Source organism: Lutjanus erythropterus, chromosome 8 (genome assembly GCF_056507025.1).
Source record: "Lutjanus erythropterus isolate fLutEry1 chromosome 8, fLutEry1.hap2, whole genome shotgun sequence".
NCBI classification, from domain to species: Eukaryota; Metazoa; Chordata; class Actinopteri; order Lutjaniformes; family Lutjanidae; genus Lutjanus; species Lutjanus erythropterus.
In genome coordinates this window covers 8,443,362-8,463,837 of record NC_139324.1, presented here as the reverse complement: position 1 = coordinate 8,463,837, position 20,476 = coordinate 8,443,362, and the positions used below count along the sequence as shown (strand labels likewise).

The 20,476-nt window shown below is 39.2% G+C and overlaps 1 protein-coding gene across 1 annotated transcript; it reads left to right on the top strand.

Moving 5' to 3' along the window:
* The first annotated feature begins 796 nt into the window (after positions 1-796).
* On the top strand, positions 797-15,777 carry LOC146322418 (rho-related GTP-binding protein RhoE-like). Its single transcript, XM_084724414.1, has 5 exons — positions 797-914; positions 994-1,081; positions 11,951-12,060; positions 13,038-13,163; positions 15,406-15,777. The coding sequence occupies exons 1-5, from the start codon at positions 810-812 to the stop codon at positions 15,649-15,651; spliced, it is 675 nt and encodes a 224-aa protein (XP_084580540.1). The 5' UTR covers positions 797-809; the 3' UTR covers positions 15,652-15,777.
* Positions 15,778-20,476: the final 4,699 nt, after the last annotated feature.

The following is a 20,476-nucleotide window of genomic DNA, read 5'->3' as shown; positions in this document are numbered from 1 at the left end:
TGATTACTTTCTGTTACTTTTGGATCACCTCAAAGTGATTAATTGATTAATTAACCCTGTCACAATCTGGTCACCTGAAAGTTTATTACACATATATCTATTTGCATATATGCTGGCTCAGATGTGGGGAGAAATGTAAATACCAAAAATATGTTTGAGGTTGAAACTAAACCAGACCTTCAGTCGCCATTAGGGTGAGTAGATAATGACTGAATTTTTATTTTTGAGTGAACTATCGCTTTAAAATGGGGTATCGGAATAATCTTCCATTAATCCGGAAATTTGTTCTTTTTGTTATCATTTACAGTAAGTGTCTTAATAAAAAAAAAACCAGTTCTATAAAAAATGTAATGATAGGAAGTGATCTGAAAAGCTTTTGCATGCAGAATAATGAAGTTCATTAAATCCTCTGGAGTCAGAGTGCCTTAAAAGGGCCTCGCGGTCCCTGCCGCTGCCGTCACACACTGCCTCCTGACGGGATTCCCACGCTGGAGGCTGGAGGCTGGAGCCCCGCCCTCCTCTCTCCTCCGCTGGAAACATGAGTCCACGCTGGAGACAGTGAGGGTCCCGGACCAGGCGGACATTCAGTCATGAATGAGAGCCAGTAGACACACCGGTAACATATTTCTGTCAGCGGAGTGTTTCGGACTACTTTCCCCCGGAGTCCTCCTCCTCCTCAGCGGGGCCGGGCTGCAGGCTGCACGGTGGGCTGGACCGGAGCTCTTCCACGAACTAGCAGGAGCTGGACGGTCACGGCTGGAAATTCTTCATCTTTCTGTTTCTGTTTCTCGACTTTAACAGCAGCCGAGATGGACTCAGACGCCAACCTCAAATGTAAGATAGTGGTTGTAGGAGACAGTCAGTGCGGGAAGACCGCTCTGCTCAGCGTCTTCGCCAAAGACTGCTTCCCCGAGGTGAGAGACAGCACATTAAAGCCGCGTGTCATTTTCATGTCCTGAGTCAGATTAATGTGACTGAGTGTGTCCTCCGCAGTGCTACGTGCCCACGGTGTTCGACAACTACACGGCCAGCTTCGACCTGGACATGCAGAGAGTGGAGCTCCGGCTGTGGGACACTTCAGGTGAGGACAGGACACTCCCACACAGTCCCACACAGTCCCACACGGTGAACGGCAGGACTTCACTCAGTCCTCTCCTAAAAATAAAACTCTCACGTTATTATTGAAGTCAGCAGTGTCGACTCCACAGAAACACAGTTAACAGCAGGGAGGAGAGATGACATGCTGGGAAAAACACTGAATCATCTCATGGACAAGTCACACAAGATTCACCAGATAACTGTTAGACACATACAGTCAGAATCAGATATACTTTATTCATACCTGGCTCCTGTTCAATAATAGAAAAATATATAGCATAGAATTATTGACAGAAAGTAGAAAAAATGTGCAATCTACTACAATATTTGATGAGGCAATATATCAGTAATAGAACAAAATATATACAATAAGAGTTAAGATGTGCCTTATTCTCCAAAATAGCAATATATATCTTAGGACTGCAACTAATGATTATGTTCATTATCAATCAATCTGACAATCGTTTTCTCATTAATTCATGAGTTATTTGGTCCATAAAATGGCGAAAAATTTTCATCAGTGTTTCCCAAATTCCAAGATGACATCCTCAAATGTCTTGTTTTGTCCACATCTCAAATATATGCAGGTTATTTTCAAAAAGGAGAAACAAAACACTGAAAATATTCACATTTTTGATGCTGAAATCAGAGAATTTGGACTCAGAACAGTTAATCAAATAACAAAATAGTTCATGATTATATATGTAAATAGAAAGGCTGTATGTATTGCACACAGTTGAGTTATTGCAAATAGAGTAATTCATTTTTTAGCATCTTATTATTGAGACTTCACTAGTCTAATAATGATTTATATTATATTAATTATTCTTTGCCCTTCATATTGAAATTGCGGCACCTCTACCAGGGATGTCACGATTCTCCAAATCCACAATTCAATATGAATTTTGATTTTAAGGTAACAATTTCATATGATTTTTTGATTGAACAGATTGTTGGTCTTATGCCCTGACAACTGACACATTCAAATTCCTCTATAAAAATATAGTCTATACAGCACCAAGTGTGCGATATGCTGCTTCGTCTTTGAAGTGTCGTTTTTCTCTCAGGTGGGTTGAGGTGGAGAGAAAGACAAATAGTTGATGAAGTGCCGATTCTGCCTTTCAATTTGAAACAGAAAGCTCGTTCCAATCGGTTTTCGCTTTTTTCTATCCAGAGGTGCTGTGTTTTCAGTAACACCCTGAGAGTATTTCTTCCAACCGGGAACAAATGTTCACTTGGACTCTCACTGAATATGTTTTGGCCATAACTCACAATTTCATATGCTAATTATGGCAAATTTTCACACAAATGTCTAACAGGATAAATGATGAGGTGATGTTATTTTCTATGTAGAAGGTCAAAGGTCATCTTCACTGTGACATCATAATGTTCAGCTCTCTATCAGTCCCCTGTCCTCCTCTCTAAGTGAAGACAGCATGTTTCCACCTGGGAATTATTCCCTGGAATCACACTTCAGTACAGTGAGAACTTCAGTATTAAATTCCTTCCATCTCCTCACTACAGATATTATATTTATCTGGACAGACATGGATGTAAACTGTAACTTGACTGGTTGGTGGAGACAAACAACTGTGAGGCAGTAATTGAATTTTTTACTGCTCTATTTATATCACCATTGACCTCTGACTCTTCACTCTTCTTAACTGGCTGGTCGGGGTCACAAGTGATCCACACCTGCTAGTCTAAAGCAAGACTTACACCTATTAGCAATGCTAGGAGAGTAACTAGTTGCATGTAATTAAATGACAAAATCAATATATTTTTGATGTGTTACTGTAAAAAGTATGGAATTAAATTACAGTTACATATCAAATATTGGTAATTATGAAGCAGTTGCATCTGAAAATTCTTTTGGGGGGTTGCCTGGAGGAGATCTGCACGCTACTGACTCTCCTACTTAGTGCATGTGACACCAGTAGTTACTGGTGATAAGAACAAATGTGGTTTTATACTACAGGTCCCAGAATTCTGAGGGCAACAAAACAAACTATTGTCATTTTAATAAACACATTAGGGCTGTGCAATTAATCAAAATTTAATCTTAATTGCAATATGGCTTTCTGCAATTTTCAAATACAAACAATCTTCATTTGGTGCAGATTCTTGCAAAAAAATCATGTTTTTCAATCAAAATAAGAATAATGATGTAAAAATTATCATTACCTCTAATATTTCAAATCATATCTCAATTGCAGTATCAGTCAAAATAATGGCAATTAGATATTTTTTTCAAAATCATTCAGGCTTAAAACAAATCAGGCAATAATTGTCCTTTTTCCATCATTCTGTGAGGAACCGTGATCTGATTTTGGAGGTGTGCGGCCTGTCTCCTGCAGCTCTTCATCTAACAGCTCACTGTAGCTGCTCCTGACTGTTCCATTACTGCCGGACATATTTCAAATTGATCTTCTGTCAAAAATGCTGACAATGACCGTTGTCTTGATAAATAGACAATTTTTTTTGATGATCGGTAGCTTACAGGTGAACCTGCTACAATTCCTGACTAATTCATAATAAAAGTAGACCTGTTTTTGCCAGTTAAATGCTTTTTACGTGAAGCTGCAGCAGTTGTTGCTTATGTTTGGCTTGTATTAGAGGTGATTTCATACAGATTTTTTTTTTTTGTGAATTTCACCAGTTAGTCATACTGCTAATTATAAAAATATTACTTTATTCAGTGGTCATTCTGCAGGCCAGATGGGGAGCTTTGGCAGATTGGATGTGGCCTGCAGGCCACCCATTGATCCTTATCAGTGAGGTGGAAACAAACACTCAGGGACTAATTAAAAGTGGACATTAAATCAGGCCAAAATCCTTTAATCACTTGCCACCATAAATCAAGCAGAAATGATTAGGAACACATTATACGGCACTTCTTAAAGTTTTTGCTATTTAAAGCCCAGCTTGCCTGGGTTGTTGCACACGGGACACTTCCTTCCCCTGCTGTTTTAGCTTCATTTAAGCTAGCCAAATCCTCACTTGTTTTGTGCTCATCCACCTTTCTTTAAATATCTTACTAATGATATTCATTTTAATTATCTAACTTAGTAGCTGCCAAATGTTTGACTTCAGTGTAAAATGTGTTTTACGGGCTAACTGATGTTCCAGATCTTCGTCTTGGTCAGTGTCATCATCAGAAAAAGAAAATCATATTCACAATTGTTAAAAAAAAAATACAAACTTAGGAAAAATTCCCTACTTGACTGGGTGGTCAATGCCTGTGGTCAGTCTGGTGAGATCTGGTTCTATCCAGGACCACCCTTGACTTGGCGTCCCGTGTGTGTCCAGGCTACATTATCCACTAGCATTTTGATCCCTTTTTTAAACCGTCCATCATTATTCTGACTGTGTTACATTAGTTTAATGCTAAACTGTCTAAGAGGACTTGCACACCAACAATAGCAAGACACCCACCTTTCGTCTGACGTCTGCCTTTCATACAGGAAACCTGAGTTTATTTGAGTTCAGTCCTTTACAGAGAAGTGCTGGCAGATAGGGGCACCCTCAACTTTGGCTGCAGGGGGGGAGGGCATATGTTTTTGTTATTGCACCGGGTGTGATTTTAGGTGCTATGCACACTTTTGCATTTGTGATATCTCAGTGTGATGTGTGACATTGCATTGCACTGCAGGAAAAACAGAGCTAGAACTGAACTTTTTGCCAAACCACCTGGCATTGTTTGGCTGCGGTCAGACCCCCTGCTGCTCCCATGCAGTGCTCTGACTGAGAATAAATAGAAACCCTGTGTTTTTTGCTGCAAAGCTAGTGTCGGTGTGACTCAGGGCAAAAAAAAATCCCCTATTGCTCCTGAAGCTTCTGGTAAATGGATGATAATGGTGTCAACTGATGAGTCTCAGATGGGTGTATCTGGATTTCTATCCACTCAGAGCAGTGTTTCAGACAGATTCTGAAGAGGGCTGGGCAGCCAGAGGAGGGATGTTAGTAATTTGGTCTACCTTTAACCTTCAAAATAAGGAGAAGGGGTTGGGGGGTAGTATCTCAGCTGAACTCCCTGACTTTGGGGTGGGTGGGCTGCCTGTTGTGAAGCAGGCGTGTAAGCTGCAAATCACCAGCGAGTTCCACAGAAAGACTGTGACACTGTGTGTCTGGAATGTAGGCGAAGCCCTGGCTCTGGAGCTTTGGATATAAACTAAGAGTCAGATTTCACTGGAGCCAACATATGAAATGCTCCCAGCAGCCCACTCCCCCAACACACACACTCACACACACACACACTTGTACCTAGCCAAAGGCTGGAAATCATTGCAGCCTTTAAAACAAAGAATTCTTCTACAAAGTTCATCTAAAGAATGCGAGACAGTATGTGAATATAATGAATACAAACACCCACTCTCTCTTATCACATGTATATCACATGTTCTTTACTGTGATTACACGCTCAGCTCATGTGTGTGCAGGACTCTGGCAGTCCACAGCCTGGAGGTGATTACCTCCTATAGACCTGCTGGGAGGTTGGCCAGTCCTGATCCAACAAAGAAAACTTATAAGAACTCTTTGCTGCTTGGACTCACATCAACACTCCCTCTCCATTATAATCCACTAACCATTTGTTATAATCATACATATCCTCAGAGTCTGACCTGTGATGTCAGCAGATAAATGAGATAAGAGCTCACCTTGCTGTGGTTATCAGATGCTCACACAAACAGACTTGTCCAGCCTTGTTGCTGTGTCTTGTCTTGTACTCTGCCTCAATATTCTGTGGCCTAAAAGAGGAAACTTTTCTAACTTTTGGCTTTATTTTATTGGTACAAAGGATCAGTATTTTTTTCAACGCTGATGCACTCAGTATGTTGTCATGTTTTATAGAAGATATTAAATTAAAGTATTGTTTAGAATTAGCACTTAAAGGCATCGTTCACCCAAAATCAAAAATGCTGTCATTTCTAATCAACATCATGCCGACTAAAGGTCGGGTTTGTTTTGTTAGTCCACAAAACACTGCTGGAGTTTCACATGAAAACTGTTGCAGGATTTCCCAAACAATGGAAGTGAATGAGCAGTTTTCAAACATAAAAAACACCAGCAAAAACAAAGTGTAATACCTCCATACTGCTCGTCTGGTGTAATCCAAGTCTCCAACTTTTCTTATATTCATTCTCAATTTTAACTAATTTAAATTTTAACTCGACAAGTCAATTGTTAGCCCAAGTAATTATTATTCTTCAAGATGAAGTTGGCCCACATTTTCTGCTGATCACAATATGATGAGTTACTGTAATCCAGTAGTTTTATTTTAATGGTTACGATGTCCTCACTGTGGCTCGTTGGCCCAACTGAATATCACACAGACTCATCCGTATTCAGTGACACACTTGAACGTTTATTGGTCGATTTGTTTTGCTTTGAATGCACAGTAATAACTGAATGAGTCCCCATTTTGTTCCACTGGTTTCTTTGACATTCTGCATTTTCATCTGCTCTTTCCCACAAACGTTCCCATGGAAAAACCCTCATACCACAGCTCCTGAAGGATGGCAGGAGACATTCTCAAGGCACTGTGGTAAAGGCTATAAAAATAAGGGCCCCTGCTCTGTTTGTTTAACATAAGAAACCTGACACCAGACGTGAAAATGTTTCATCACTGTTTACATCTTGCCAATGTGGATCTGTTCGTGGAAAAATCCAGAGGGTCGGGGTGTGAGATTTCAGCATGTTGAAGAACTCCTGTATGAGGAAAAGAGGCCTCGCGGTCTGACTCTGTTTGATTCTCACTCATTTTAATTTGTGTTCAGGTGAATAACAGAAAAAGGTTCGATCACTTGTGGCATTTTCGTTGTAGTTTCTGAGCGGGTCCAGAGTGCACCACCTGGACTTCATCTGTGCATCATGAACAGGCTGTAAAGTCACTCTGAGAGGTGATGGATCGGGTTCTGAGTGATTGTTAGGACTTCCAGTAATTCCATGAAATAGCACACTAACCTCCTCATTCCTCTGGATACATGTGAGCAACTCAGTAAGCTTAGTCATTCTTTACTTTTTGTCTTTATGTCTTCAACAAATGACTCGACCTGTCTCTCCAGAAATAAGACAATACAAATAAGTAGCAGCAAATACAATAAATAACTAGAAAAGGCCACATTTTGATTAATAACGATGTCCTCTCTCTTAAAGGAAGTCATATTTAAATATTTGAAATAGTTCAATTGTCTGAAAATGTTGAGTGTTTGGAGCTTTTGAAACAATGTTAACATGCTGACATGCTTGTGAGGTGTTAGATGAAGCTGAAGCACTGAGAGGTTGTGACAGAGGTGAGAAGTAACTAAATATAAATACTTCATTTCTGTACTTAAGTAGATTTTTCAGGTGTCTGTATTTTGCTTGAGTATTTTTTTTAACAACTTTTCACTTTTACTCCCTACATTTAAACAATTATCTGTACTTTATACTTCTTAAATTTTCAAAACAGGCATGGCACTTTAGTTTTAATGTACGACAAAAACAATGTAAAAAGACATAACAAGATGAAAACGACATAACAAGACAAAAACAATGTTGCCATAGTTTGACTTACAGGGAAGCTGAAAAGGACAGAAGCTCAACCTGAAAGTCTTTGGGACATTTAATGGGAGCTCTAAAATATGATGCTCCTGGAATAAATAATAATAGTGAAAATATACCAAAGTTGTGTTTTTATTGGCACGTTATATTACAATTTCTGAACATGTATCCTCACTAATTAACATGATGCTGTGTTGTGTGTGGTTAACAGAGCTGAGCTGATTAACAGACAGACAGAACATGTTACTTACATCACTTCCTGTTTGCTTTTCATTGTTGCAAATGGAACTTTCAGCCCTAATTCCACTTTGTCCTGATCATAACAACCCAGACAGACAGAAGGGAAACGACAGGGAAGTGAAGAAACAGTCAATGAGGAGAGAGAGAGAGAGATGTACGCAGCTGAACAGCTGTTTCTTTGTGAAGTTCTACTACTTTATGAAGTTCTTCCATGTAAAAACTAATGTGAGTTCATTCTGATTGAAGAACTCTCCATATTAGTTTACATTCTCAAATATCAGATTATAATGTTGATATTTCATGAAGGTGTGTGTATGAGAAGCAGAAAAACATTGCTTGTGTCCCCCTGCTCATTTCATTTCATATTTTTGATATTTGTCTGATTAATAAATGTATGCATTGATTTTGAAACCTTATATTCTTGTTATTTAGCCTCTATGAAATGTTATTGACGGTATAACTATCTGTAATAGTAACAGTAACATGCTTTTCACAGTCACCCTGAAACTGCCCACGCTGACATGCACTTGCACCTGCAGTGGTGTGTTTTAGACGAATATGACATAACAAGACAAAAGTGGCATAACAAGATATAACAAAATGAAAATTATGTAACAAGACAAAGATAATGGAGAAGACCCAACAAAACAAAAAACAAGACCAAAGCAGCTTAAAAGTCGTATTAAGATGAAACAGACAGTGAGACTCGAGCATGGAGAAAACGTGAGGTTCAGTTATCTTTGCACATAAAGAGCCAGTAGAAATGTCCTTCAGAGGACGACTTTTTACTTTTATACTTTTGAGTACATTTCAGAGCCTGTATATTTTCACTTTAACTTGAATATAGAAGTTGAATCAGTACTTCAGATTTTACCAGACTTGTTTTTTACACAAGCCTCTGTACTTCTACTTGACTAAAGAACGTGTACTATTGCTACCTCTGAGGTTTGATGTACTGAAGTGCAGGAGATAAAAGCATGACTATCACTGTAACTAAGTTGAAGTGAAAGTATCAGGTGAAATGAAAGTTCGATTTTTTTAAGTTTTATTAAACAGAAATACAGGCTAAGTAAACCTTGAAGTCTCTCAGAGGAATATAGGCCTCTAACTTCAAGCTGTATTGTGAGTTAATTTGAATAGTGACGTGTCAGATAGTCAGTCTTCCCCAGTGTCCAATAGTAATTTTGATATCCTGTGATCTGGTGTCATTGTTGTTAGCTTCATTGATCCCACTGGACACGTCAGGTCTGCACCACGGTTTCATCCGTTTTTATGATTGTGAGTGTGAATGGGGTCTTTTATTTTGACCAGATTCTCTATATTGTTTCTGTCTGACTTCCTGCCTGGTTGATCTGCTCTGTGTATCTTGACGGGGCATGATGACATCAAGTCATCAGGATGTTATAATATCTTAGCAGCTTAGATAGCAAGGCTTTATACATGGATAAAGTTTCAGCTAAAATGAAAGTACCTATTAAAAGTTACTAATACAAACTACTAACTAATAATGAAGATGTTGATCACAAAGGGGTTACATCCAGATGTTCTTTTCAGGTTTGCTGGTGGAGATGCGCTGTCTACTGAGACCTCTGCTAGTTAAGACATGAACACAAATCTAGTTAGGACATGAACACAAATCAAGAAAGGCAAACACTTGTGTGTAAGTCTTGTGTGTGTGTGCTGACAGTATCTTAGGCTAATGACTGACCAGCCGGTCCAAACACAAGGTTTGGTGACCTGGAAAGTCTCAGCATGTCGATTATTTTCTTGATTAATTGATCAGAGTTGGTGATAATTTGGTCCATAAAATGTCAGAAAGTGGTGAGAAATGTTTTCCCAAAGCGACATTCTCAAACAACACAAATATATAATTTACTGTCCTAGAGAAGTAAAGAAACCAGAAAATATTCACATTTGAGAGAATTTGGATATTTTTGTTTATTTATTTTATTTATTTATTAAAAACTACTCAAACCAATTAATCCATTTTCAAAAATGCTGGCAATTACTTTAATATCTGATTAATACTCGTTTAATCATTGCAGCTCTAATTGCTCCATATAAGAGATTGTGATTAGGTATGAAATGACATAAAAAAAAAGACACAAGGCCACATGTTAGTCACATGTGACTAAGATGAGTCACAGACTAACTGTCTTAGTCTGTGAATCTAAGTAGTTTTTACACATCTGAAGGACAATAAGGCTTCCAGACAGGTTTCGGTACCCGTGAGTCATGCTACATGATCCAATGAGATCTTAACAGCTTTCGTAACCTGAGGCATCCCTCCACCACTCTGTTAGTGGAAGTATTCAGTATTCAGGTCATAGGGCTGTGTACCAAGTCACTCGGTGCTCACTCATGATATCACAAATGAAATGATATGTCTTACAAACTCTTGTTGGAGAAACGCCCGGGAGGATTTAGTGTTTTAGATTCTCTGATGGAATGTGCATGGCTGTAATCCTAGCCATGCTTTGGAATAACAAAGATATTGTCAGTGCTGAGTGGTAGAGAAAGGGGTTTTTCCCTGGAGGACTGTATGTTAGGACCAGGCTGATGCATGCAGCTGACCTGAGACAGAACTATAAGTCAGCTCCAACTTCTACAGAATGAATGCGTGTGGTAGCTACCTCACTTTTATCCTCATTTAGTTTTGTTTTTTCCTGTGGCGTGCGTTGACCTGGTTGTGTAGCTTTGAAAACTTTTTAATCTATAATTTGTTTGGTGATATTTATTCACACTATCAGCACAGTTCTGGGGTTGCCTTTAGTAGTCTGGCAGTGAGTCTGTTGATCCAGATCCAGTTTGGTCCAGAATGAAATATGGCAGGATTGGCATTTAATTTTGTACATACATGCGTTGTCTCTAGAGGACCAATCCTTATGATTTTGCTGTGTTTTTTTCTCTGACATTTAATACAATGGTAGCAGCAGCTCAAATGAATCCTTGTGATGTTGATGACTCCCAGACTTTAATGTACAATCCCAGTTCCAAAAAGTTGGAGTGCTGTGTAAAACATAAATAAAAACAATGCAATCATTTGCACATCATTTTTTATTTCAGTTGAATGCAGTACAAATGTTCAAACTGATAAACTTTGTTGTTTTTTGTAAATCTACACTCATTCTGAATTTGATGCCTGCAACATGCTGAGAACAGGAGCAACAAAAAACTGTGAAAGTTGTGGACTGCTGGAAAAACACCTGTTTGGAACATTCCACTGGTAAACAGGTAAACTGGTAACAGGTGACAGTATCATTGTTCACAAGCATGGATAGGGTGAGATTCACCACTTTGTGAAAAAGAGCAAATAGTCCAACAGTTTAAGAACAATGTTTCTCAACAGAGAATTGCAGGAATTTCTAGATTTCACCATCTACAATCCATAATATCATTAAAAGATTCAGAGAATCACATCACATCTGTGAAGTTCCCATTAATGCTGAAAAGTACATACAGATTTTGGAGGGACATATGCTGCCATCCAGAGTACATCTTTTATAGAGACATCTCTGCTTATTTCAGCAGGACACTGCCAAGACATTATGGACGTGTTCCAACAGTGTGTCTTCATAGAAAAAGAGTTCAGGTACTAGACTGACCTGCCTGCAGTCCAGACCTGTTGCCCATTGAAAATGTGTGGTGCATTATGAAGCACAAATTAAGACAACAGAGACCTCAGACTGTTGAGCAGCTGAAGTTGTATATCAAGAAAGAATGAGAAAGAATTTCATTTCAAAACTTCAACAATTAGTGTCCTCCCAAACTCTTACTGAAAAGAGAAACTTTTTTGGAATGAGTTGTGTGAATGAATGTATGTATATTTACAAAAGAATGAAATTTATCAGTTTTAAATATCTTGTCTTAGTACTGTACTCAGTTGAATATGGGTCAAAAGGTTTTTGCAAATCATTGCATTCAGTTTGTATTTATGTTTTACACTTTCTTGGAGTTGGGAATGTAGCAACATCCATAAGATCAAAATTGCAGTCTTTTGATTTAATGACCAAATACTGTGTGAGACACCTGACCTGATTATGTTTTTTTTTTTTTTTTTTAATTAAAGGTTCTCTCTACTATGACAACGTGCGGCCTCTCTCCTACCCTGACGCTGACGCAGTCCTCATCTGCTTTGACATCAGCAGACCAGAGACACTGGACAGTGTTATGAAGAAGGTAAGTCACAAGAGGGTCTCTCCCTGCTCTGGTTGGTCATGCATCCTCTCATGATGTCCTCTTGTTATGTATATATTTATATATAATATATAATATTTATATATTATATATTATATATCAATATAAAATTGAGAAGCATGTTTTCATTAGTGTTTAATCACCTGAAATTAAGAATCTCGATGATTTTGTTACCTTAGAATGAACCATTTAAATCTACAGAGGACGTGGCTCATCCTCCACAGAGTTTGCCATGTTGGACCACAATGTTTCTACAGTAGCCCAGAAGGGACAAACACTGGCTCTAGATATGGCTTGTCACATTTTTCACCACCTACAGGCTTGGTGGTCTCTGAAAGGGAAAATTCAGCACATTTCATGTGGAGGTCCAGTCAGTGTTGATAGTAAATGCTTCTCCTGCACAGTCTGTTGTTCTTCATTACATCCAGTGACATCACAGTGATGTAAAGAAGAACTACAGGATATTTCAGCTTGTGTAGCCAGGGGACGTGCTAGATGAGTATTTTTGCCATCTAATGCTGTGTTTTGGCCAACAAAGTAATAATAAAATAGGGGGGTGATAACACAGGGACATGTGCATGCAGGCTCACCTGCAATGCATCCTGGTACATGTAGGCACAGCTGCAGGCCTCTTGAGCAGGAAAACTCAGTTTTCTTGGTCAGTACAGCACACGCTGAGGAATTTAATGCTTCAGTTGACTACATTTACCATCAATACTTTTTTCTTTAAGGATGTATTGTGTGTCTATAAATTTCTCCAGTGTTTGCTTTAATAATGTGTACTATAAACACTGAGTCTCTGGTTTACACATGAGCAGCTCTGAACATGACATTGATATGTACATTGTAGGTCAGAGTACGATGATATAACTGGTAAAATGATGTTATATAAAAAGAGAACACACAGATAAACACAGATGATTATTAATGTCCTCCTGCTGTTTGACTCTTCCTCTCAGTGGACGAGAGAGATTGAGGAGTTCTGTCCCAGCACCAAGATGCTGTTGGTTGGGTGTAAGTCAGACCTCCGGACAGACCTCTTCACCAAGTCCCACAACAGACAGACTCCAGTATCATATGATCAGGTGGGTGCATGCCTCTAATACTTTGTTTTAACAAATGTCTTTAGTTTATAATATGAAGAACTATAAAATATCACTTCCATGAGGCTGTTCAGTTTTATTCATATTACAATTGATATTATATTTGTCATAATGTTGATTAATGTTAAAATGTTGATGTTCTTCTGCCGAGTGATTATTAATACCAGCAGATAGAACACTAAGGCAGTCAGGTTTGGAGCCCACATCTCTCTTTGTTACGTCTGGTGCTGCCTGAAATAGGACCAGTGTCTTCTGACAGTAGCCAAAATTATACCTTAAAAACAAGTTAATTTCCTGTTGGGAGTGAGGAGCCCAACAACTTTTGAAGTGTTGTGTGTATGAGTTTGTTCCTATTGAAGGCAGTTAAGAAGTGAAGAGGAGAACAGGTTGATGTGTTTGCAGAGCAGCAACAGAAAGTGCTGTGAGTTTGTGGATAAGATAAGATAAACTTAACTGATTCCACACCGAAATTTGCATGTTGCAGCAGCTTGAACAGTACAGATAGAAAAGGGAGTGAATGACAATAGAATACTTACAGAATAGAGATAAAATAGAAAAATATAGAATATAAAATACTAAATATGACAAAACTATACACTCAAGACTATATACACTATATACGCCTTTTGTTTATACAGATATATGGAAAAGTTTGGATATATGGACATATATATATGGATGTATACGGATATTATCATGTGTGCATGATAATTGCACACACTGTGATACACACATGCTGTGTAGGATTAGTGTTGCTTTGCAAAGGCAGATTTCACAGAGAGGCAGATTGGACTGCAGAGAATAATAGCAGCAAAATTATTGCAGTGAGAATTGACAGTGGAACAATATATATTGCACAGAAAAAGATTTAATAGTGTAAATACAGTATGTTGCACAAGGAGAGGTACATACAGACAGTCTCTGCTGGCAGCGTTAGTGCATGTCAGTGGTGTTGTTCAGAGGTCTAAAGTGAGTCCAAGATACCTGAAGCACTCCATCATCTCAACAGTTTCAGTGTGGATGCAGGTGAGGTTGTGGGTGGAGTTGTGGGCTGTGCTGTGTGCGCAACTGGTAATTAACAGTGCAGTGCAGATGTGAGCAGAATCAGTTGATCATAGAAAAAAATGAATGAACATAATTTGAACAGAAATTGTATTAACTCCAAAAAGTTCAGTGTTTTTACCAAAAGCCGACTTGCTCAAAGCTTCACCCCTGGTGTCACCGTCGCTTCCCACTGTTGCTATGGCAGCAGCCTCCTGCTGTCTCACTGAGCCCAGAAAACTATCCAGTGACGGGAGCAAGCAGATCAACTCTCACATCCCTGCCAGGCGAGCGTCTGACATAGTGTACATCCCATTGCAGGGTTTAAAAAGGTCTTTGTCTCTGCACCACACATCTGTAACTTAGTTCAGCCCCTGAAGCTTGAAACAAAGTCAGCTGGTTGGCTGTACTGAGGAAGCTAAGCTAAAAAAAATGTCAGCACAAATAATAAAGCACAATTGAAAGGAACACACTGACAGTGGCCGAAGAAGAAAAGAAACACCGCAACCTTTTTGGCCAAAAAAAAAAAAAAGAAAAAAATTTGTCTGGAGCCAGAACTATTAAATTTTCTCTTTTCCTCAGAGCCTTTACTGTTTTGGATTTGGCAGGGTGAGCAGTTCATGGAGACTCAAAACTAGACACTTTTTTATTTGGCTACTCATTCTTACAGTTGGAGAATGCAAGAATCACTTTAGACCTACAAGAATGATAAAATTAAAATATTTTTAAGAAGAGCTGTCATTCATTTCTACGTAATTTTTTGCCAAAGCCACAGGGAGCCACTGGAGAGCAGCAAAAGAGCCGCAGGTTGCAGACCTACTTGGTCAGTATAAATAAGACGACAAACAGAACATATAGTGCAATGACCAGCAGCTTCTTTTTAAGGGACACACCACCTCAGACACAGAGGGCTTTTAAATCACGATGTTATGATGGTGGAGGACTCAGTGGTCGATCACTGACAGCCATCCATTAGGATAGATGATGGCATCGTACATCCACGCGACCCTAGTTGGAGCCACCAAATGTTTGGTATTTTTGAACTGATTATCAGAATTGTTGTTGATGGACTGACAAATCTTAGAAAAATAAACTCTCAATGTGTTAAGATGTCACTAATTACTGTGAATGCAGAGTCAAATTGTGACTAATTCCGTGTTATTGTCGATCTTTTCTTCTCCAGGGCTCCAACACAGCCAAGCAGCTGAGTGCCCCCTACCTGGAGTGTTCCTCCCTGCAGTCTGAGAATAGTGTCAGAGACATCTTTCACGTGGCCACGATGGCCTGTGTCAACAAGAACAGCAAGAACATGAAGAGGAGGAAGTCCTCCAGCGCCGCCAAGAGGATGTCTCACAGTGGACGAGACGCGCCCTCTGTGGTCTCTGCACACTACCAGCAGACCAAAGCTAAGACCTGCACTGTCATGTAGACACGAATCAGCACTGCTGGAAGGCAAACAGCTGGAACGTTCTCTCAGCTAGTGAGGACTCACAGATGAAGAAAGCTGGTTCTTAAGCATTTGAAAATGAAGCAGCTGTGAAGAATGATATGGAACTGAGGACACACTGACTGGCAGAATTCTTTGGACAGATGGGAATCAAAGTGAAATGATGTGTGTGGAACCAAAAACATGTTTCCACCTTGACACAATCACCTGCAACTGCACATAGCTATTGAAAACGCAGATATTCCCCCATTCTGAGGGCGTTGACTTCAGTTAGGTTAAGACCTGATGACGGTGACGACCACAGCATCTGATTCACATCATTTTCATCCTCATCAAACCATCTGTGAGCCCTCGAGGCTCTGTGGACGAGGACATATTCTCTTTTAGACTGTTTGGGCGTGGTTGGCAGTTATGTACATGTTACAGAGTACAAGATGAGGTTAATAACAGTAGATAGTCAGTAGAATATGGAGTAAACCTGTATGGAAGCATGTACATTCTTTATACCCCTCCTCATGTTTACATTGCATTTGCACCTACTATTAGTAAGTGTTGTCATTATCTAAATTCTGCCCACACTGTGAGCTGATCCCAATATGCAAATGAGGTGCACAGTACTTCCAGATGTGGTTTTCCTGATCCAGATGATCCCACCACCTGGAGGTTTGGGTTGTTATTCATTATCTAAGATATCTTCGTTACCTTAAACTTGACTTTTTCTCTGTATTTCTGTGTTTTTTGTAATATTTTTGTGAGCCAAACATTTGTGTAGAAATATCCTGTGAGGTACGAGAGGTTAGCGTCAGTGGTAAGCTGAGGCAGAATGAAGTTTTGACATTAAAGGCTTGAATTGTTCCTGGTGACGTCTCTTGACATTTTGTCTACCTCCAAAACACTTTGCTCCACATCATATATAGTTGATGAAAATGTGGCTGCATCATGATTTTATCCAGCAGAAGATTTCTTGACTTCTGGACAGACTGACCCATAATTAACACTGCAGCCTCTCACAGAATATCCCAACTGATAACTTCATTGCAATTCTGTTAGTGTTTATAATCTGTTGATGTTTCTTTCTTGTAACTCTCTAGAGCTCCAATGATTAATAGGTTTTTAATCGATTACTGAATCAATCGCCAACTATTTTGATAACTGATTGATTGGTTTGAGTCATTTTCAAGGAAAGAAAGTCCAAATTCTCTGATTTCAGCTTCTAAAATGTGAATATTTCCTGGTTTCTTGACTCCTCTCTGACAGACATTCTGTAAACTGAATATCTTTGAGTTGCGGACAAAACGAGACAGTTGAGGACGTCATCTTGAGCTTTGGACAACACAGATCCACATTTTCTGACATTTTTTAGATCAAACAACTAATCAAATAATCAAGAAAATAATCAAATGAATCGATGATGAAAATAATTGTTAGTTGTAGCCCTATAACTCTTCATACTTTAGAAGGCAGGTCACAGAACTGTAGTACTCCAAAGAAATGAACCCTTTTGAAACCTTACTAGTGCAAGTCCCACACTGTCTATCAACATTCAGGGTCACAGAGGAAATGACAGGGACAAAAACCCATTTTTACCAGGAAAAGAAGAAACTGATTCAAGGTTAGGTATGATAGTCAAAAAATATACATGCACTGCCTTTAAAAAGTTTGGAATCAGCTGACACTGCTGCTGAATTCAGTTCAGTCAGATGACTCAGACGACTGCTCTGTGTTTCAGTAGGAATGTGGAAAATTAGTTGACCATCAAAATGTGTGCAGACTGAAATATGAACAGGTTTCTGTTTCAGTGTCAAGAGCACAATAATGCCTCCAACAAGCTGGAATGAACAGACATGTTGCTTTAGCAAGGATATTATTCAAACTTCAACACAGAAATAGAAGGTTAGCCACTGGTGGAACTGGGTCACTAAATATCAGCTGAACACGCTCTGGATGACAAATGACCTGTTCAGTCTGACCCCTGAGTAGACTGAATTTGAGGGGAAGATGTTATTACAGTATTCTGCCATCATGCAGTACTGTGTGTATTGACTAAATCAATCATTTAAAGGACCAGTAAGATCTATGAGGGTTTGTTGACAGAATGTGGCAGGAATTCTTAAATGTGTTTTCATTAGTGTATACTCATGAAAATCTCCATCTTTAATTGCCATGTACAGTAGCCCAGAATGGACAAACCTAAAGCTGGCTCTAAACCTGGCCTTTCACATTTTGCAGCTACCGTAAGTTCTCCTACACACTTGGAAGGGAAGAGTGGGTTGAGTTGCGGGTGGAGTTGTGGGCTGTGCTGTGAGTGCTGAACAGTGCAGTGCAGATGGAAGCAGAATCAACTGATCACACAAAAAAAGTGACTTTACATAAGTTGGAACCAGGGTTGGATGATGTCCACAGTGAAGCTTCAGTGATGGACGGTGACATTGTTTTTTTTAGGGGGTCAGCTGTCCCATAACAGAAAAGCTGACTTGCTCACCAGCTCACCGCTGCAGTCGTCCCTTCTTCTCACTGTCGCTCTGACTGCAGCCTCCAGCTGTCTCAGTCAGCTGAGAAAACTCCAGTGAGGAGAGCAGGCAGATCCCTGCCAGGCGAACGTCTGACATACGTCCCCATGCCAGGTTTAAAAGGGTCTTTGTCTCTGCATCACATGTCCAAAACTTAGTTGTACTTAAACAAAGTTAGCTGGTTAGCTATACTGAAGAAGTTAAGCTAGAGTGAGATGAGGTGTTTGGAATCTGCAAGCTTGACCCTAGAAGTTAGTAAATTCTACACACTGGTCCTTTAATTATTCTTCTTTTGGGGCCAAAACAATTTCAACTGGAAATAATACACTGCAATAAAGGGAACAACATTTTATAATCACAGTTTAACACCAGCGCCTCAAAGCCCGGCCTCAGTGGCACTGATGCCATCGGCTGTCCTCCATGTTCCCCTGACCTCAGTCTGATTGAGAACCTCTGGGACGTTATGTGTCCTACGCCGCCAGGTAGCACCAAAGACTGTCCAGGAGCTCACTGATGCCCTGATCCAGGTCTGGGAGGAGATCCCCTACACTATCCACTGTCTCATCAGGAACACACCCAGACCAGGGTTGTCTGGAGTGTATACAGGCACCCCGCGCCACACACACTACTGATCAACATTACGAGTTTTTGTGATGAAAATCACGCGAGTTGGATCAGCCTGTGATATCAATTTTCCACTTTGATTTTTGATGTGATTTTGAATCCAGTCCTCAGTGGGTTAATGATTTTAGTGACTGTTCTTGTGTCATTTTGTTCTCAACAAATTACACAGTGAACTTATCAATTTATCAATACAGATTTTCAACTTGAATATTTCTTTCTATGAGATCTGATGTGAGATTTTAAGTGTTCCCTTATTTTTTTTTGAGCAGTGTACATTTTGGTGTCAGTGAGTTTTCACTGAAGAAAAGCATCAATATAACAGGTGACTCCAAACTTCTGAAGTTCTAGTTTACAGTAAACTAAACTAGTCAATGTTATGTAAGTAAGTTAACAGCTTGAAATTCTGTCATCACTTTGAGTTACCATGAGTATTTCAGTTTTTGTAATTCAAAAACTTGTGTTATATTTTTGATTTTTCTCAGCCTCCATAAGAAACACAAAACATAATAAAATGTGTGAATCAGAAGGGATGCAGTGATGTTAATGCTGGATTAGTAACTAGGCAACTATGGATCTTGTGTAGGAGTTATGATGTATTTAAGGATGTTATGTTCTGTCTCATTTGATTTAAAGGTTTAATTTTACAATTTATATGAAATAACAGTTCTCTCTAAACTAGATCACTGTGTTAAAAAGTCTAATTATATATTGAGTTATATTTACTTGACTCATCTTGTTTATATATATCCAGTCTCAGTCACTGATGAAGCATTCTGATCTTTTAATGAGCAGTGTAACATAGCAGGCAGTTCAAGCACAAATTTAAACTTTAAATTATGAGCCGAGAAAACTGTTAGCAGGGATTCTGACTGGAAACAGCCACGTGTTAAAAGAGCAGGGGGGAGCGATGGGGGGTGGGGCGGGGTGTTGTTTGAGGTGCAGGTGAGACAATGAAATACAGTCCAGGACGTCCAGTGTCAGAAACTCGTCTGTGAATTTTAAGGCAGCTCAGAGACAGAGACAAAGCACTTCACAGCAGTTTAGAATTGCACAGTTCTGTCACATTATCACAGATGATAAATACTACCTTCATCTATCAGGAATAATGCTCATACATGTATTTGATTGGCCGTCACAGTGACTGGACGACTCAGCTTCTATTTGATGGAGCTCTCTGCATCACCATTTTTCCTCACACTGGGCTGAAGTCAGAAATCATTAAACAAATGTAAATAAAAAGCCATCAGCTGTGTTCTGTAAACCAGAACCTCTCATGTCTATAATAATTATGACTGTATTTTGCAGACAGTATCTCTCAACAAGCCTGAATGAACTTTGAACTTTGAACACACAGAAGGGAAGAGAATCAACATGAACTCTGTGTAACATTAACAAACCAAACACAACATTTTCTGAATGACATGTGGTTTCATGTGCAAACTACTTTCTTTTTATTTTCTACTAGAAAGAAAGTAGTGAAACTGCTTACAACATGATCTTGAGTAACTGGGTCATGATTTTTGGAAAGACACCCTGGTTTTCAAAAATTTTCAAATGTATTCTTTTTTGGCAGTTTGAGCATCACAGGACTAGTGCCATTTAGTTCCATTACATTGGATGGCTGATATCTCCGTTAAAAAACTCTGCAGCTAACACCAAAAAGTACAGATGAA

What these genes read in the sequence shown, in the direction of transcription:
- LOC146322418 (XM_084724414.1), top strand. Translation starts at nt 810, where the DNA reads ATGGACTCAGACGCCAACCTCAAATGTAAGATAGTGGTTGTAGGAGAC. An exon ending in CCAAAGACTGCTTCCCCGAG is followed by an intron (nt 915 to 993) that starts GTGAGAGACAGC and finishes TGTCCTCCGCAG; the next exon opens with TGCTACGTGCCCACGGTGTT. An exon ending in TGGACAGTGTTATGAAGAAG is followed by an intron (nt 12,061 to 13,037) that starts GTAAGTCACAAG and finishes TCTTCCTCTCAG; the next exon opens with TGGACGAGAGAGATTGAGGA.